General features: G+C 47.2%; 1 protein-coding gene across 1 annotated transcript in view; it reads right to left on the reverse strand.

The window, feature by feature from the left end:
• Nucleotides 1–20,698, reverse strand: part of GTF3C1 (general transcription factor IIIC subunit 1) — a 77,393-nt gene that overhangs the window by 47,026 nt on the left and 9,669 nt on the right. The window contains exons 5-6 of the mRNA XM_043914567.1: nucleotides 17,503–17,599; nucleotides 11,760–11,883 (exon numbers count right to left, since the gene is read on the reverse strand). Of these exons, the coding sequence (XP_043770502.1) occupies nucleotides 11,760–11,883; nucleotides 17,503–17,599 (221 nt within the window). The remainder of the gene's footprint in view (nucleotides 1–11,759; nucleotides 11,884–17,502; nucleotides 17,600–20,698) is intronic.

The following is a 20,698-nucleotide window of genomic DNA, read 5'->3' on the forward strand; positions in this document are numbered from 1 at the left end:
TGCAGAGAAGCCTGACCAGGGGTGGAAGGACAGCATTGGGGGCAGCACCCAGGACGGAGGAGGGGGCTGCAGCCCACACCCCAGGGCGATGGAACAGGTGAGAAGCATGTGCTCTGGAGTCAGTGTGTGGGGTCAGAACCTGCCTCTGGCACTTACAGGCTGGATCAGCACAGAGCCCTGGGCCTCAGGCTGCTCAGCTATGAAATGGGGACAAGAACGGTACCTCCTCACAGAATGCTCCGTGAGTAGTGCTTGCACCTGTCTTATCAATACTCATCACAACCTCTGAAAAGCACAGCCTGGGGGCTCAAGTGTCAGATCTAGTCACCCGGGGGTGGGGGGGGGGATGTCAGGACGCTGCTTGGGGCCTTTCAATTTGATTTCACAGCATTTATTCTGTGATGGGCCCACAACACATAAAGAGGGATGGGACACGGCTCCTGCCCCTGCAAAGGGCATGTCTGAGAGATCCAGAGGCGAGGGGGTTCTGGCTTCTCGCAGGCCTGGGTGTGTACTCCGGCTCTACTGCGGACCAGCAATGAACCTCGTCTACAAGACGATAATTCTACAGCGTGTCTACACTACCCTGGGGTGAGGACTAAAGGGAAGAATGAGCGTAAGTGCTCAGGGCACGCTCTCTGGCTGGATGACTACAGAGGAACTGGCTATGATGCGCTCAGGGCTCAGCTTTCAGAATACACAGAGCCGGCAGACGAGAAAAGACACAGGACCGGGGCTACACAGAGGGGGAGAGAGAGGAGGGGTCATGTGGGTGGGATAGTAAAGGACACAGAAGAATGATCTTTGCAGAACAGGACAGGCTTTCCAGGCAGGAGGAGGGGCACCAGCAAAGGTGTGGAGGTGGGAGAGGACCATCTGTTTGGGAAGGGGCTGAGGTGGGGGGAGGTGGGAATGAGGGGAGAATGACGAGATTCCAAAGGTTGCTAAGCCAAGCAGAGATTTATGTTTCACTCTGTGGGAAGATCCCCTGGAGGAGGGCATGGCTACCCTCTCGAGTATTCTTGCCTGGAGAATTCCATGCACAGAGGAGCCTGGTGGGCTACAGTCCATGGCTACAGACCAGACTGAGCACCTAACACTTTCACTTTTTCACACCACAGGCATCCAGGTTACCCTGGATGTGGAGGGCGGCCTGGAGGGAAGGCCTGAGGGATGAATCTCCTGCCCTGGGGGCTTCACCTGTGGCTCGGCCCCTCCTTTGCCCCCTTCCACTGCCTATCTGTGGGGCCCAGCCTCTCAGGGAGGGGGAGGCAGGCAGAGGGACCTGATGGCTAAGGTCTCAAGCCACACTCTCTGTGGTCACCACCCACCCCACCCCCTTCCCGGCTCCAGCACTTCCCAGCTCTATGACCCCAGGCAGGCAATCTGTGCTTCAGCTTCTTATCAGTGAAATGAGGAGAATGAGCAGCCCTGAGAAGATGGGGCGATAAAAGGAAGAACTGTCAGTCGAAGAACGGACACTTGGCTCTGAGCCCAGCACATTTTCTCCATGGGTCTTCCACCCCACCCCACCCCACGAAACAGCTAACAAAGTACAGACTCTCCTCCAGCCCTTTCCTCCCTCTTTTTTTACGTCCTAAGACAAGTCATCAGAGTCGAAGGTCGCTGTGGGGTCCTGACGACAGCACACAGGGCGCTCACACCGGCTTGGGAACCTGCGGAAACGGCCTCGGCCCAGAGGTTTAGTCATCACTCAATGCCTGGTGCGAGGACCACCTCCTCAACCTCTGGATGGATGGCTTAGGTCCCCAAAGCTCTTTGAGCGTGACTGACAGATGGAAAGGCCTGGGTGAAAACTACAGTGCTGAGCAGGAAGGCCACAGTGGGCCTTTTTTGAGGGCTCTGAACCGGGCTCAGTTCAAGAATGAAACCTCACCACGTGGTGAAGCCACTCGGTCACTTCTTAGCCCCCTTGTACCCCTCCGTGGCCAGGCTGCTCATCTGTAGGACAGCCCCCGTGCTCACAAGCCCCAGCACTTGCCTCGGGGCTCTCCCAAGCACGGGGAGCCTTCCCGTCTCATCCCCCAAACCTCAAAGCCATCAGTGGGCTACACCATAGAAAGTTCTGGAAGGACCACATCGACCTCCTCGGCAAGTCTACTGTTGTCTGCCCCTGTCTGATTCTCTGGGATCCTGCCCCAGCCCCCCACCTGCCACCAGCCTGCTCCTTCCACTGCATGCCCCAGGCAGGCCCATCTTTCTGCTCATGGGGGTCAGTGGAGAGGCCAGCAGGTTTGAGCCCCTGTTCCCTCCTGGGGGGACAGAGGAGGTGGAGGAAAGGACTGGTTCCCCCTATGGGCGCCCCCTCAGGAGGACCGCCTCCACCCCTGGGTGAAGTCACCCAAGGCCCAGAATTTAAGTCACAGGATTCTACACCTGTGCTGCCTTTAATAGTTTTGTTTTTTTTTTTTTTTGCCATATTAGAGGGTCTGTTTCTTTTGTCTTAATTATTAATGATGGTAATTACTCTTCACAGTTTAGCTAGTGTCCTTTAATCAATCTTGTCACTTTTAACTTAAAGAAATCACTATTTTTAACTAAACTGTTTTTCCCTCTAGTAAATTCATTGTCTAGGCTTTAAATTTTCCTGACAATCTTCTATTCTTTTTATGTTTATGCTCGCCCTTTATCCTCTCTGTTTCTGATCTCCATTCTTTTTAATTCCAGTTTTCTGGTTTCAAAGCTCTTTAAAACCTTTACATTTATTTTATTGCATTTTAATCCTTCCTGGTACGGCTCATTTCTCTTTTTTCTTAGCTTGTATACTTTAATCCTACTGTAACTTTTAAAATGTCCTCTTTTGCCATTTTAATGACCATAATTTAGTTTGCTATACCTTGTCAAGTGTTTGTTGGATTCGGCTTTTATTTTTTATTGTAATTTTAACAGCTTTCTTGAGACATAATTCACATGCCACACAATACACCCGTTCAAACTATGCAAGTCAAATTTTTTTTGGCGGGGGGGTGGGGTGCCTTTTAAAATTTATTTGTTTTTAATTGGAGGATGACTGCTTTACAATGTCCTGCTGGTTTCTGCTGTACATCAACACGAATCAGTCCCTGGTGTACACACGTCCCCTCCCTCCTGAACCTTCCTCCCACCTCCCACCCCATCCCACCCCTCTGGGTCGTCACAGAGCACCAGGCTGAGCTCCCTGCGTTACGCGGCAACGTCCCACTAGCTGTCTGTTTTACATACACATGCACGCATGTTAAGTCCCCTTCAGTCGTGTCCGACTCTGTGCGACCCTATGGACAGCAGCCCACCAGGCTCCTCTGTCCACAGGATTCTCTAGGCAAGAATACTGGAGTGGGTTGCCATTTCCTTCTCCAACTTTACATATGGTAATAGATATATTTCAATGCTACTCTCTCAATTTGTCCCACCTTCTCCTGCCCCAGCTACGTCCAAAGGTCTGTTCTCTGTGTCTCCATTCATGTCCAGCAAATAGGTTCAAGTCAATTTCTTTTAGTGTATTTCACAGGTATATGCACCCATCACAAGTCAATTCTAGAACATTTTCATCTAATCCTTTAGCTATCACCCCTCTGCGCCCCCACTGCAGCCTTCAGCACTCATTATCTACTTCTAGATTCCCTATTCTGGATTCTCCCCTAAAAGGAATCACACAGTAATGGCCTTTTGTGATTGGCTTCTTCCTCTACTGAATGGTCTTGGCACTCTGGCTGAAAGTCAGTTGACCATAGAAGTGTGGGTTTATTTTTTTGGCTGCGCTGCATGACATGCGGGATCTTAGATCCCCCATCAGGGATCAACCTTGCTCCCTGCAGTGGAAGCACGGAGTATCAACCACTGGACGGCCATGGAATTCCCCATGTGGGTTTATTTCTCACTCTCAGTTCTATCCCATTGATCTCTAGGTCTATCTTTGTGTCAATAAGTACCATGCTGTCTGGATTACTGCTGCTCTGTAGTAAGTTTTGAAATTGAGATGTGAGAGATCTCCTATTGGATTCTTCTTTTACAGGATTGTTTTAGCTTTCTGGGTACCCTTCAATTCCATATGAATTTTAGAATTAGCTTGCCAGTTTCTAGGTGACACTTCCCAGGTGGGGAGGGTGGTAAAGAACCCACCTGCCTATGCAGGAGAAGCAGGTTTGATCCCTGGGTCCCAAAGAACCCCTGGAGGAGGGCATGGCAACCCACTCCAGTGTTCTTGCCTGGAGAATCCCAGGGACGAGGGAGCCTGGTGGGCTGCTGTCTATGGGGTCGCACAGAGTCGGATACCACTGAAGCGACTTAGCAGCAGCAGCAGCAGCAGCAACAAGGTTAAGTCATCTGACATAGGAATAGGGGATATTTTCCCAGTTACTTGTATCTTAGATTTCTGTCAACCATCTTTTATAGTTGTCAAGTATATGTTTTGTATTTGTTCAATCACTCCTGTCTTATTCTTTTTGATGCTATTGCAAACATAATTGTTTTCTTAATTTCACTTTCGGTTTGTTCATTACAAGGGTATAGAAATAGAGCTGATTTTTGCTGATTATTATTATTATTAGAGCTGATTATCGATCTTGTTCTGTGATCATGCTGAACTTGTTTTTCTATTTTTGAAGAGTTGTTGGGTGACAGCTTAGGGAAGAGCCCACACCATAAATAGGGAGGTAAAGATGCTAAAACACTTCTTCACAGTTGGACTCACCTTGCCACTGAACCTGGAAACCCGCTAAATGCCTGCCTCAGTCATTCAGCCCCAGGGAACCCAACTTCTGTTAACTGCTTCCGACTGTGACCCTTTTCCGAGGATTACAAAGTTAACTTCTATTTCTCCTCCCTTCTGTTCTCAGCACAATTTAATAAACACAGAATGACTGCTAAACACTTGGAGAGAATAATCCAAATTTGCAAAACAGATCAGTTCAGGGTGAATGTTTCCATTACCGAGGTTTTCTTGCTTTTGCAAAACAGGTCACAGTGGCTTTCTGTAATGCATTTGAAATATGCCGAAATCCGAACTCTTTGTTTATGGGCTTTTAGAAACAACTCGTATATATCCAGGCACACCTGTAAATTTACATGAAGCAATACATCATCTTTATTTATTATTTAAGTCTTGCTTACTCCATAACAGCTGGGAAGAAAGGTTTTATGTTAATTTTGCAAACTGGGAGGACATACTTCAAGGCAGGAAAAGACTAAAACTGTGCAGTTATCCCTTATCTCTTGCATTAGGAAAGTCATTGAAGGGACGCCTAATTAAATTAAATTCCCTAAACATTTACTTAGTACCTGCTCTGCTTCCCTGGTGGCTCAGATGGTAAAGAATCTGCCTGCAATGCAGGAGATCCGAGTTCGATCCCTAAGTCAGGAAGATCCCCTGGAGAGGAAAACGACTACCCACTCCAGTATTCTTGTCTGGAGAATTTTATGGACAGAGGAGTCTGGCAGGTTAGGGTCCACGGGGTTGCAAAGAGTCAGCCAGAACTACAGGACTAACACTTTCACTTTCTACCCTGTTCCCAGCAGACAATGCACAGGCGTTGGCTTCTCTGGTGGCCCAGACAGTAAAGAATCTGCCTGCAATGTGGGAGACCTGGGTTTGATCCCTGACTTGAGAAGATCCCCTGGAGGAGGGCATGGCAACCCACTCCAGTATTCTTGCCTGGAGAATCCCCATGGATGGAGGAGCCTGGCAGGCAAAGAGTCAAGACACGACTGAGCGGCTTAGCACAGCAGGGGCATCAAGGACAGAAATTATGTGAGGGGTGGGGCCACCACCCTCAAGGAGCTCTTGACTTAGTTGGGAAAAAAGTCACACAGATAAGTAACGTGTCAGGGGAAGGGAGGGGAAGTCTGCGAACTTGCACAGCTGAGAGGTGGTAACAAGATACCAAGCCGGGCCCTGCGGGGCTCCTGGACACAAAGCCTTTCTGTGTTCCCCATTTCTCTGATTACAGGAAACATCCTTCATTCAGCCTCCAAGACATTCCTTGAGTTCCAAAGGGCTTATCCAAGCAGGGGATGAAACAAAGACTAGGGAGAAACAAAGAGTTAAGAGCAGCCTTGGGGCGAGGTTCTGTTTCCCCACCAACAGATTACACACAGAAATGTCTTCAAAGCCCCTCCAGGTGGGAGTGGTTACCAGGATGGCACGCTGCCCACAGCGTGGAGACCCAGACCTGCGGGACTTGAAGGTGCTGAGGATGACTCCTACTGTGCTCAGGCATGTCCAACTCTGCAACCTCATGGACTGTCACCCGCCCATGGAAGTTTCCAGGTAAGAATATTGGAGTGGTTTGCCCTTTCCTTCTCCAGGGGATCTTCCTGACCCAGTGACTGAACCTGCAGCTCTTGTGTCTCCTGCGTTGGCAGGCGGATTCTTTACCATTGTGCCATTTACCTCACCATCAGACCATCAGAAGAATGCAAGCCCTTCACTGCCTTGATCCATATCAGCAACCCCCGACCACAAGCCTTGCCCACAAGACTTCTCCCTGTTCCCCAGGGAAGGGGGTACAGTTCTTGAGGAGCCAGCCTACTATGTTCCTTCTTTGCCTGGCAAAGAAATAAAGCCACTCTTTCGTTCTCCTCCATAACTCTGTTTCCCCATATTTCTGTTCAGCATCAGTGTACAGATAGCCCAGGTATTGGCATCACATATGGGGATGAGATGAGCCTCCTGTATGGTCAGAATGTGTGTGTGACAATCTAAAAATGCTGTCCTCTCATCAGCTTAGGTATTTGCCCTCTTAACCTTACCACTGCCATCCTTAGCACCCAGTCGGCGCTGTGAGTCATGCTCACCTTTCTTCCTGGCTTTGGGCCTTGGGGAATGAGGGTCACTCATCTTGTGATGTGAACACACCTTGAAGCTTCAGGCAGATGACATACCCGAGTGAAGCCGCTGTGGGTTACCCAGCAGGAAACAGGGTGCCCTTGGTAAATGGGGAAGGTGAGTCCTCTCGACAGGGGGTGGCACCTCTCTGCCTCGCTAACTGCTACTAAAGAAATGAAGTTCAGTGTTGCCTGGTTTTATTTTTAGAGAGAAGTGGGAAGTCTGACTTTGTAGGTCAAATTTCTGATTTTTAAATGCCAATGACTACAGTTAAACTCCACGAGGCCAACAAAACACACTGGCAGAGGTGGCCTAAAGGCCCTGCTCTGGGTATACTGTCTCCTGTAAGTCCCATGACACTCTGGAAAGAAGCTGTGGTACTATTCCAGATAATCCTGATGAGGAAACTGAGGCAGAGAGCGGTCAAAACTCGAAGGAAATTCCAGTAGGAAGAGACAGGACAAGAATTCCAACCCAGGCTGTCTTACATCAAAGTCCATTCAGGTATCGGCTAGTTTCAAGGGGCAAGTTTGAATTTCTAGGTGAGACCACGAAGGGGGCAGGTACAACTTCTAAGAGAATGACAAAGCCCATCAACGTGACATACACTGATTGGAATCAACTGGGTGCAAGGTTGTCTTCCACTAGACCTTCTGCCTCAGTATAACATATCAGCACGCTAATGACACGCCCAGAGGGGCCATGACCACAAAGGCCAAAAAGGGGTCCGTGGCTCAAATCCTGGAAATCCCCACTTCTTCCCCCAAGTAGCAGGAATACTCCTCCCATTCATTAGCCTATGTAACTACTCGGCCCTATAAAAACTGACAAACCCATACCCTGGTTTTTCTCTTGCTTCCAAGATGGCCCACACTTTGCCTATCGAGTGATTCTTCCCTGAATAAACCTTTTTTCACTTTATTATGGCTCACTCTTGAATCCTTTCCCATGGTGAAGCCAAGAACTCATATTGGTGACTGTCCCAGGGACTTGGACGTGATCTGGGATATAACCATCCCGTCACACCCCATTCTCTTTCCTGTAACACAGGGAGCTCAAACCATGGAGAAACCCAGCTAAATAAATAAATAAATAAATGTGTGTGTGTGTGTATGTATTCACATATATATTTAAAGCTATTTTTTTCTTAGATTCATCTGCTTGTATTTAACGCCTTTCTTTGAATGTGTGTGTTAGTCGCTCAGTTGTGTCTGACTCTTTGACACCCCATGGTCTGTAGCCCACCAGGCTCCTCTGTCCATGGAATTCTCCAGGCAAGAATACTACAGTGGATTGCCATGCACACTCCAGGGGATCTTCCCAACCCAGGGATAGAACCCAGGTCTCCCGTACTACAGGCAGATTCTTTAGCATTTGAGCCACCAAAGTGACTTTCTTTCCATAGGTCAGGAAATTAAAATGCTTATTAGAGCCATAGGTCACGCCATTTTCAGCATTCAAATAATCCTATTTCCAAGTCAAATGCTAGGTGGAAAAACCTAGCACACCTCTCAGTTCCCGGAGCCTTTTCTTGCCTGCTCAGGAGCCAGTGGAACGTCCTACTTTCCTGTCTACCAAAGACTGATGCTCCCCACTCCTTCCCTTGAGGACTTCCAGTCATTCAACCAGTCACACATCTACTCAGCACCAAAGACACTTAAAAGATGAAGTCTGCTCAAGGGGGGCTTCCCTATCTCCAGGGGCTCCTGGTTTTTATACACCTGTTGTGTGGGCACATCTGTGTGTTACCATCTCCTTCACAAGACTTTCAGACACAAGGAAGTGAGACAGGGTGGGCAGTGATTCCAGTAACTGAAAGAGGAAGTGAAGGGAGAGACATGGCTCCCTCAGACTGGCAGTTCAGTCCCTCAAAAGGCACACCACCCCGCTCCTGCCGGCATGGAGCTCCGGTCTGTCCTCACTCAGCACACATTCTCCAGAGCTGCTAGCAGTCTCCTTAGGTTACTTGCTACGCTCTAAGTTTTTAAAACTATACACCTTTTAGTTTTAACTGGTGTTTGTATCTTTTTTCCCCATTTGCTTAGTTTTCTCTGTACAGATCACTAATACTCAGAATCACTGCCGCCACACAACTCTCCCTACACACGTCCACAGGCACCAGGCACCCAATGCTTTGTATGGACTCCTGCCCTCCTGGTGTCTCTCATGATTTCCCTTCATCATCTCCCCAGGGCTCCCCTCGTCCCCGCTCTTTCTGGACCCCATGCTCTCCTGTCTCCTGGCTTGGTCTGTCATCTGACGGCACACATCCTCCTGTAGCTCCCTAAAAGGGAACTTGGACGATGAGAGATGAATTGCTTCCAATCCGCTTGTACGAAAATGTTTTCACACATGGTTGATGATAAAGGTGAATAAAGATGTCCAAAGTGAAAGTCCATCCCTTTCAGAAAGTTGATGGTGCGGCTCCAAGGTCTCCAGCTTCTGTTACCACTGGGGAAGTCAGGTATCTCCTCTCTGGAGGCTCTTTAACCCCAGACTTCTGAAGACTCAGTCTGTCAGATCTTGGTGTGGGTTTCTTCATGTTCACCATGCTAGACGTCTGTGGGGTCTTTTGATCTAGAACTTGACTCCTTCAGATCTGGGAAAAATTCCATGTCTGTCATTTCCTGTCTGTCATCTCCTCCTTGCTACTCTCCTGAACACACTCTCTTCCTCCACCCCCAACTCAAGCCCCAACCGCGTGGAGGTTGGATCTTTTAGGCTCAGCTTCGTATTTTCAACTGAACTCTCCTGTTTCTATCCCTTTTGAGTTTCTATTCTTCCTGGGGAGATTTTCTCAACTTTCTCTCACTATCTTTCCTTCCACTAACTCTTTCATTGCAATGTGCTGTGCTTAGTCGCTCAGTCATGTCCAACTCTTTGCAACACCACTGACCGTAGCCCATCATGCTCCTCTCTTCATGGGGATTTTCCAGGCAAGAATACTGGAGTGGGTTGCCCCACCCTCCTCCAGGGGATCTTCCTGACCCAGGGATCAAACCCAAGTCTCCTGTACTGCAGTAGTCATATTTATTTCTAAGAACTCTTTTTTATTTTCTGCATGTCCCTCCTTTATTCATAGCCTCTCGCTCTGGCTTCTTGGATGCAGTATCTTCTCTTCTCCCTTTGTTTTCCTCTGCTCCTCACTTTGCTTCTATTTCCTAGGTTAATTTGTGTCACTTACATTCATGTTAAGAGTTCTCAGCTGCTTGGTGAAACATTAAAATGCTGCATTAAAATATATTAAAAGACTCCTGTTTTGCAGGCTCGGGAGGAGGAAAGGGGAAAGAATGCCAGTGTGTGGACTTCCATGAAGGGTGAGCAGGCACAAGCTGGCTACTGTACTAGGAAACCCCTAAATTTCAAGATCCAGAGAACTTTTCTCTTGGACTGGTCAGTTTCTACAGAAAAGAATCCTCCAGCTTCTGGCCTCGGAGACTGTGTGAGCCTGGCTGCCAGTGTTCTAGGAGCCACGCAGGAATGCAGTGAGAACCCCGACCTTGCGTGCATGGAGATTACACACCGCCTGTTATCAGCTCTGTGTCCTGTCCTGGCTGTGTCTCATGTCTGAGAGGCTCGAAAGCCTCCAGTGCATCTTCTCTCTCTTTTAAAACACTTATTTATCTATTTACTCATGGCTGCACTGGGTCTTCAGTGCCTCCTTCGGGCGTTCTCTAGCTGTGGCGAGCAGGGGTTCCTCTTTGTGGAGGCGCACAGGCACTAGGGTCCAGGGGCTTCACGGCTGTGGCGCGCGGGCTTCGCTGCTCCTCAGCATGTGGGGTCTTCCCAATGTGTCACCTGGGTTGGCAGGTGGATGCTTAACCACTGGACCACCAGGAAGTCCCCGGTGCATCCTCTTTGGAGGTACGGCCAAGGAATGAGGATTCACTGGAGGTGCTAATGAGGAAAGACTGCTAAGCCACAAAGCCCAGACCTTTGTCTTCGTGGGAACCGGCTTGCTACCTGTTACACCAAGTGGGGGAGGGACCTGGGGGGTGCAAGCACTCTTCATACATACTTAGCCCCATCCAAACTGGGACTTTCAGAGGGCCCTGGTTTATTTCAGGTTTGAGGTTTCCATTCTTGGCTACTGTCCTACACAGGCATTCAGCTTTCCAGTCTGCTTGGCCAGTTATCATTTATCCATCTGCCTCTGAGCACAAAAAAGCTGACAATCTCTTTGCTGTCACATCCTGTCCTATTCTCTTTGTACTTGGGTTTATTCCTTTTACATTCCTATGATCACTAGGGAGGAACTGGGAAGAGTACAGATAAACACATCTATTCCTTCTGTCATCTTTTACTGAGAGCTATGACCCTCAGCTTTTCAAATGACTTTCGTTAGTGCAGAGGGTGCATAGGATAAAAATCAAGAACAGAAAAAAAGTAAAGGACTAAAGAAAGTTTTTAAAGTTTCATAGTCCATTGTCCTTAGTTTAACTTTCTTATAAGGTTCAAATCTCACCTGTGCCACTTTCTGATTGCTTAACCTCATGTATATTACTCATCATCTCTTAAATTTAATTTTCTTACCTTTAAAATGGTGATAATAACACCTACCTTGCAGGGCTAGAAAATGCGATCATGCAACACATATCAGGTACTTAAAAAATACCAGCTGAAGAATGAATAAGAGGGTTTAGATAAGAAGGAAAAGAGGAACTTGGTTTCTGGACACCAGGAATGGGAGCTGCTGGAGGGACATCCATACAGGACATGTTTGCTGAGAATCAGCACAGGTTTCATTCAGCAAACATTTCCTGAGTGCTGTATATATAGAAGGTCCTAAGACAGGCACTGAGAATAAAAGAGTTGAATAAATAACGTGATGTCATCCCACTGCAGGGCAGAATGTGGTAAGAAGACAGGCTGGTGCTTAGAAGTGAGAAGTGAAAGCCGGCCGAGCAGCCCAGTGGACAGCTGAGACCGCCTTTACCTTTCTTGGTCTTGCAAGGCCCACGTTCAGGGTGGATCTCCTTTAAGGGAAGAGGCACCACTTTGGCCAGCCCCGCGTTCAGCATGTACTGGTACAGACGTTTGAATGTCCTCTCGCACAGTCCCTGCAACATTTAAATGCGGTGGTTAGGTACAAGCAAGCTACGTGAAACCACAGAGGGACATGTAAATGAACAAGGGGGAACCCGTTACCTGATGATCTTGAATGAAGAAACACTGGGGGCTCTAATGAGAAAATACTGCCCAGCCACCTTGTCCCGGGAACAAAATGAGTCCGGAGCAGCACAGAGACCGTGCTACTTTTTGATGATGAAAGGGGGAAAAAGATTTGCCTGAAAAGATCCTAAAAGGATATACCTGAAAGGGGTGAGAACTAGGCAAATGGGGGCAGCACCAGAAGATTTCCACCGTATACTTCTTCATAAGTGTTGTGGTTTTTTAACCAAGAAAGTGTACTATTAATTTCTGGGAGTGGGGGGCCATGCCATGTAGCATGCAGGATCTGAGTTCCCTGACCAGGGATCGAACCATTGGCCCCTACAGTGGAAGCATGGAGTCTTAACCACTGGACCACGAGGGAAGTCCCTACTATTAAATTATTAATAGATATATACAGACATACACACAACTCCCACAGGCAGTGAAAGAAGAAAAAAAATTTAATTAAAAAACTTATAGGTTAAAAAAAAGAAAAAACCTTTAGGGACCTCCCTTGTGGTCCAGTGGAAAAACCAAAATAATCGTATCTACTCCTAAAGGTGTCAGGGTTACCAAACAGCCGCCACCAGTGCAGGCTATGTGTTTCCACCTACATGAGGTTTTTTTTTTTTTGAAGAAAGTAATTTACTTGCTAACATTGAAAAGTGAGAGATACCATGTTAAAAAAAAAAAAAAAGAAAAAAAAAAACAAACATAACAGATTCTGGCTTCTCTCAGAAAACAGGATGTGGCAACAAGTCCTAGCTTGTGGTTCATCACAACAGTAGCCAGCGGGAGGTAAGGACCAGCTGCTCCTTCAAGACACGCACACGGGGCCCAGACGACCCAGCCTTCTCCAGCCATCAGACCCCTTACACGGTGAGGCTGAAGGTCAGTTCCTGTTTATCATCCTTTTTGTGCTGCTTTTCTCTCAATAGCTAAGAGGAAAGTGAAAGATTTCTTGAATCCATACTGATGTCAAGAAAAATTTTTTGTTGTTTTTGGCTGCACAGCATGGCTTCCAGGAATTCAGGTTCCCCTGGTCAGCAACGGAACATGGGCCACAGCAGTGAAAGCGCTGACTCCTAACCTCCAGGCCACCAGGGAACTCCCTCAAATAATTCATACCACCCTCCAGGCCACTACTAGCCATTTGATTTTGCCACCTCTGGACCAGCGAGGCAGGTGGTCACCTGAACCGCAGGAGGAGCTGCTAAGAGTGGTCTGTGGCGTCTCCCAGGTTCCCTTTTACACTCTGGGGGAAGAGAGCGAGCGCATGGCCCAGGGCTGCTGTGGCCGCATACACGTGATCACTTCTCAGATTAGCCTGGCTGCTTGGCAGCAGAACATATGGTCATCAAAGAAATACAGACGACTCACAGACGGCGCATTCAGTCCCCTGGCACATAAATGGCACCTATCGTAAATCTAGCTGTGCCCCCAGCACCGTGGAAAGACCGTGCAGACACCCATCCATCAAACCACAGCCCTCTACATACAGCCCTGAGCCCTGGACCACCCTACAGGGGAGCTGCCAAGGAGGACTCCCATGACCTGCCCACAGGATGGAGGGTGATGGAGTCCTTCCTTTATGGGGGGGCTGCCATGGAGGACCTGCACAACCTGCCCAGCTAAGGAGAGAGGTTAGCCTCCCTCCCACTTCCCCTGAAAGGCAGCATCCACCTCGTCCGGAGGCTAATTATTTACAAAATCCTGCTCAGCCTTCTCTGACCCCTATTTCCAGCTACTGACTAGACATTATTACCAAGTCAAAGTCCCAGATCACCATACTCTATAAATCCTACAATCAAATATGTCATGAGACTTCTCCGGTGATCCAATGGCTAAGACTCCATGCTTCCAATGTAGGCAGGGGGTGAGGGTTTGATCCCAGGTCAGAGAACTAAGATCCCACAAGCCCCACAGTGAGGCAAAAATAAATAAATAAATAACAACTGTTATTTGCTTCGTCTTTGAGCAAACTCACTCCTTTTTCTGAACTGTCTCCCTCAGTCATATACTCATTCAACAAACACGGGCTGAGCGTTTACATGTGCAGGGCTGTCCTCATGGTGGGTGGTCGGCACACAGGGTCCCTGCCAGCAGGAGCCCACCCTCAAGCTCTGGTCCACCCTAGGGAGGGGCTGTCACTCAAGTCAGACAATAGATTCCTTCTCCTTTGTCCCCCTCCCCCAACACTCACACCCTGGCTTCAGCCCCTCACCAAGTCACCCCCCTACCCTGAGGCCACAACACCCACCTCCACACCCTGCCTCCAACCTCCCCTCTGCCCACCAGCTTATTTCCTAAACATTCTTCTGGACTTCTTGGTGGCTCAGAGGGTGAAGAGTCCACTTGAGATGCAGGAGACCTGGGTTCGATCCTTGGGTCAGGAAGATTCCCTGGAGTAGGAAATGGCAACCCATTCTAGTATTCTTGCTTGAAAAATCCCATGGATAGAGGAGCCTGGTTGGCTCTAGTCCATGGAATCCCACAGAGTCAGACACGACTGAGCATGCATGTACTTCTGTGTCATCTCTGCTTAGAAACTGCCACCAGCAATTCCTCAGGCTTAAGGCTGAAACCCAACTCCTCAGCCTGGCACTTGAGACCTTCCTTACCTGGCCCCAACTTTCCTTTCCAGCCGCCTCTCTTACTACTCCCGAGGGGCACACTGCTGCCTGGCTGCCCCTGGGTCACTGCCAACCTCGGAAACCCCCAGCGCCTCCCACAGCCCCATGCCTTTGCTCCAGCCAGTCTCCCCTTTCTCCTCAGGGCTCACCTCATCTACAAAGGCCAGCGCAGCTGCAACTCGCTCTACAAAGCTTCTCCCAGCTCTCCTTTCACGGAGCTCAGACGCATCCTTCCAAGGAACAGCCTGGCCTGAGTGTGTGGTCACGGCAGTCTCTCCAATCAGACGGCTCCGCGACAGCCTGAGACTGTCACCCTCGTTAATTTTTGTCACTGTGCTGTGGAATATAGTTCTGACTCCAAGTGGACACTCACTGAAGTATTTGTTGAGGGTTTCCTAGGGCGTCAGTGGTAAAGAAGCCACCTGCCAATGCAGGTTTGATCCCTGATCTGTGAAGATCCCACATGCTGCGGGGCTCAGGGACTGAGCCCCTGAGCCACCATGACTGAGCCCATCCTCTAGAGCCTGCTGGCTGAAACAAGAGAAGCAACTGGAGAGGAGCCCCTGCTTGCCATAACTGGAGAAAAGAAACCACAGCACGAAGACCCAGCACAGCCAAAAATAAATAAATTAAAAAGAGAATTTGTTGAATGAATGAATAAATAAATGAATAAACAACGTCCTATATCAATCATATTCTGTCACTTAGCTCTTCCCCAGTGCTGACCTGAGACCAGACCCACCCCCTCTCTCCACCCTTGAGTGACTCTGTAGGGCAGAGGGTATCAATCTCCAGTGTCCATATGGGCTAGACAGACAATAGAAAGAATACAGCGGGCAGATATTTCTTCACTGAGCGTGTAGGAGTTTCCTTATTCTGGACGAGGATCTCTCAGGAAGAGGCCTTGTCAGTTTACCTTTTATTCCCCACTTTTGACAGACACTCAGATACTGAGAAATACTTCCTCCTCCTCAACAGCAGGGCTCACAGAGAGACAAATGGCACTGCCTAGGTGCCTGCGAGCTGACAGGAGGTAAGTAAGGGGCGGGGGTGGAGGGGCCGGCAGCGGGGCGCTGGCCAGCGAACAGCCAGCTCCATATAACTGCTGTCACGAGAGACCACAGGCCCAGGCTGGCCAGAGCCTCTGATATTTCAAGAGAAGCTGGTAACTTAAGATTTTGATGCAAAATCTTATTTCTTAAAAGACCCTACTGCTACGCCAAAGTTCTTCTTAACAATGTACAGGCCAGATCTGACCCACGAGCCTCGATTCACAATCTCTGCTTTTTTACTTTTTGGCTTCATCCTGCGGCTTATAAGATGTTAGTTCCCCAACCAGAGATTGAACCCAGGCCCTTGGCAGTGACAGCAAGGTGTCCTAGCCACTGGACCATCAGGAAAGCCTCATAACTTCTGCTTCAAAGAGACTCGGGCATGTGATGAATTGAGCCATAGAGGAGACAGGCCTCCCCTCTCTCTGTACAGTGAGATCAGAGAGCAGAGCCTCCCCAGGGCAGCACAGGTGAGGAGCTAGGATCTTCCTGGAGGCTGTCATCAGACTGCATGCTCTTCTGGGGACTAATCACTATGACTCCGAAAACCTCGACTTTAGGCCCTACCGTTTCACCTGCAGGGCAATCTTATTTTCCTCCCATTTCCAGTGTCGGCTCTTTCCTACTTCTACCAAAGAGCGCTCACTTCAGACAGGAAGCAGTAGCCCCCCAACCCAGGGCTTTCTCCCCACACTCTCTATCACTGCCTCGGTTCCTGGGCCCAGAGATGAAGCAGGTCCGTCCATAACCGCCTTTTCCCCTGTGTCATCTTAGCTCTTCTCAGTACAGTCACTCTGCTATCTCAGTACCAAACTGGAAACAGGGGCCTTCCCTGGTGGACCAGCCACTAAGACTGAGCTCCCGATGCAGGGGGCCCCGTCAGGAACTAGATGCAATGTGGTGCAGCTAAGAATTTGCAAGCCACAACTAAAGGTCCCTCAGCTGAAACTGAGATCCAGCTAGCAAACAAATCTTTAAAAAAAAAAAACAACAAAAAAAACCCTGAAACAGGAGGAAAGGGGGCAGGGCACACACTTTAAAAGAATGACACAAACTGATTAGGACCAAATTAAGTCCAAGATGGTGACGGGTGGACTTCCACTAGACCTTGAGCCTCAGAATGTGCCCATCATCACACATCACAAGCTAAATGACACACCCACAGGTGCTGTGACAGCTCTGACGCTGAACAACAAAGGCCAAAAAGTGGGCGGTGGCCCAATTCCTGGAAATCCCCATCCCTTCCCCTGAAATAGTTGGGATAATCCTCCCACTCATTAGCCTATGAAACTACCCAGCCCATAAAAACCAACCACACCACATTTCGCGGCTGCTCAGCCTTTGGGGATGGCCCACACTCCATCTGTGGAGTGTGCTCCTCTCTAAGTAAATCCACTTCTTACCTATCACTTTGTCTCTCCCTGAATTCCTCCTATGAGGAGACATCAAGAAGCTGAGCTTCAAGCCCCAATCTGAGTTACACTGGTTACAAAACCAGTGGGAAGAAAATTACAAGCCTGATTATGAAATGAACTGATTATGAAAGTAAATCTTAATGCCCAGATTCACCTCTCCACAGGAACTTTTATAGCTGGATTTGGCACAAACCCCAGGGGAAAACCAAGGCCACCCAAGAGCGGGAGGGGTTTAAATGAAAGACTGAGCCCTTTTCTCATTCTGTATAAACCAAAGGAAAACCCTGCTTGTTTCACGAGGGGCTGGGGGTGGTCAAGTCCATAACAGAGCTCTCGACTGCAATGCACGGAGCCTTCATCTGACAAAGATGCCCAGTGGGGTACGGACGCATTCAGCCCCGTAGGAGGGCAGCCTGGCAGCTCACCAGTTCCTCCCTCAGCTTTCCCAGGGTCTCAGTCCGGTTATTCCGTGCGCTCAGTAGAGTGGAAAGCTTCTCCATGAGGATGTCATATTTGCTCCTCCTGTGAGAAACACAAAACACTTCATTTTTTTAGACCTATTAGTAATGACTGCCTATTTTTTAAAAGATGTCAAGGTTTACATGACAACCTATCAAACTACAGAACCTTGGTCTTCAGTCTCAGAGAACAACTCCTGTCATTTACAGCAGGAAGACTGGGGGGTCTGAGTGGTTCAGTCACACGGCCAAGGTCATCTAACCAGCCGCACTGTACAGACTGCACTCTGTGGCTAAAACTTTCAGGAAACGATTGTTTAAAGTGCTCACATCTTTTGATCATACTGAAGAATTTCTTTAATTTAAAACAGAGAAAAACTGGTTTGGGAAGTTTTATCTGTGGTCTGTGCTTTCCCTCAATGGGTCTTACAGATGCTAAGAAAAAGATTAGAATAATCATGGTTAACAGGAAATAAACTTATAAGGAAAGATCCTTTTTCCAAGAAGGTAGAAATTTTTTAAACCAGGACTTACGTCAAATGAATAAAGAAATCTTTAGATGGTTATTTAAAATGGGATAAATAAGATGGGCATTTATGTGATTAAAACACAGGGTTTTGATATTACACTTCCTAAGGTTAAATCCAACAACAAAAAAGGAAGTCCCCACTGGTCCTCAACATTAAAAGTTAAATAAGTCCTTCTATTTACCATTTACAGTTTATGTACTGTTTATGTACAGTTTAAATATGTACAAATAAGTATAAATATAAATTTGGGCATTCCTGGTGGCTCAGTGGTAAAGAATCTGCCTGCCAATGAAGGAGATGCAGGTTTGATCCCTGGGTCGGGAAGATCCCCTGCAGAAGGAAATGGGAACCCACTCCAGTATTCTTGCTTGGGAAATCCCATGGACAGAGTAGCCTGGTAGGCTACAGTCCATGGGGTTGCAAAAGAGTTGAACATGACTTAATGTCTAAACAACAACAAATAAATATAAGTTATATAAAGGGAGGGCTTCCCTTGTGGCTCAGCTGGTAAAGAATCTGCCTGCAATGTTGGAGACCTGGGTTTGATCCCTGGGTTGGGAAGATCCCACAGAGAAAGGAACAGCTACCCACTCCAGTATTCTGGACTGGAAAATTCCATGGACTATATAGTCCATGGTGTCGCAAAGAGTTGGACACGACTGAGCAACCTTCCCGTTCACATATAAAGGGAACAAAAAAATTTACACTGAGATAGCCAACCAGCAAACTCAAGCCAAAGGGCCTGAGTTCCTTGGCTCAACCCCACTCTGGGGATCCCAGAGCCCTTTATATAAATTGATAAAATGGACAGGAAATAAAGGAAGGAAAGAAAAACTTCTGAAATTCCTCCTGTAAGATCAAAGTTTATTGATTAGATCCTAATGAAGACAAAAGTTAAAAGGTTTCAAAGTAGACAGAATTGAGATGAAAGTGTTTAAAATTGGTATATTTAACTGGGCTTTATTTAAGATGGTTACATCTCTTTTTGTTTAATTATACTGTGGGGTAGACGTGTTTCACAGGGGAACGTGTCCCCTGTGTTGTATTATAAGACCAGGTATACATCAATAAATGTACCCCTCAGGAAATATTAACTGAACCGTTAAAGGAAACCAATAGGGTTACCTGAGCCATACAAATAAGTAAAAACTGGAAACTAACATTCAAGGGCTAATAAAAATAAAAATGGTCATTTTGCTCTGTGTTTAACTTGTAAACTCAGAAGATCTTTGCTGAATGCCTTATACAAATCTTTGGGGGCATAATAAATTCTAAGTTTCAGAACATATAACTCATAAACTCCAGTTTACTTACTGTCTCACTGATAACATCAAGTCAGACAAATCAATCTTTCAGAATCATTTAGGTGACAGACCTGCTCTTTGGGGGATGGAAAGTAACTGTCTTTCTCTTGCAAATCTCTACAAACCAGCAATATTAAGTATAGGTCATAAGGACCTGAGACTGAACCTAATTAATTAGGTCAATCAGGCAAGACCTGAAATTAAGGGGGAAAAAAAAAAAGAAAGAAAGAAAGTAGCAGTTTTAAATCCAAGGGGAAAAAAAAAAAGACAGCAAGTGGCAGTTTTAAAATTCAAACCACAGGGAATGCTCCCTCAGCCAAATTTTACAAATAGTAAAGCTTTAGTCATCTGAGCAAGCAACTTTAATGTATTCCAACTGTTCTTTGTAAACTACTAAGTTTACATTGTCCCCTGGGTCGGGAAGATCCCCTGGAGTAGGAACAGGCAACCAGCTCTAGTATTCTTGCCTGGAAAATTCCACCGACAGAGGAACCTGGCGGGCTACAGTCCATGGGATCACAAAGAGTCGGATCTGACTGGGCGACTGTGTGCACACACAGACAAGTTTACACTGTAATACGTGACTCATAAAGGAGGTTTTTTTTTAAGTGAAGCCATGAGATCTCCAGTTTTGCCTGTTTTATACCATATGTCTGTGCACACATTATACATGAGATATCTCTACCTCTGGAAAGTATTATCAACACTGAATTTACACACCATATGATATCACTTACATGTGGAATCTAAAATATGGCACAAACAAACCTATCTACAAAACAGAAACACACTCACAGACAGAGCAGAGACCTGTGGTTACCGAGGGGGAGGGGATGGGAGGAGAGAAGGGACTGAGTTTGGGATAAGCAGATGTGAACTATTACATACAGGGTAGGTAAACAACAAGCTCCTAATGCATAGCACAGGGAACTATACTCAATACCCTGTGATAAGCCATAATAGAAAATATAAAAAAACAATGTCTGTATTATATGTGCATAACTGAGTCACTGGCTGTACAGTAGAGATGGGCACAACACTGCACATCAACTCTACTTCAATTTAAAAAAAAACTGAATTAATAAAGAGCTCTACTCAATTTAAAAGTAAGAGCTTACAAATTAAAGAAAAGAAACTGGCTAAAATGACTTTCAGGTTCACGGGAACTGGAAATATTCACTATTAAGTTGCTATTTCGTATTAAAGTTTAAGTTTGTTGACCTAATCATGTCTTTTTAATTTGTTTGTGGGTTGTTCCTTCTCAGGGGGGAGGGGCATGCTGGCATTTGAGATCTTAGTTCTCAACCAGGGAAAACCAGATATGACAAG

Source organism: Cervus elaphus, chromosome 10 (genome assembly GCF_910594005.1).
Source record: "Cervus elaphus chromosome 10, mCerEla1.1, whole genome shotgun sequence".
NCBI classification, from domain to species: domain Eukaryota; kingdom Metazoa; phylum Chordata; class Mammalia; order Artiodactyla; family Cervidae; genus Cervus; species Cervus elaphus.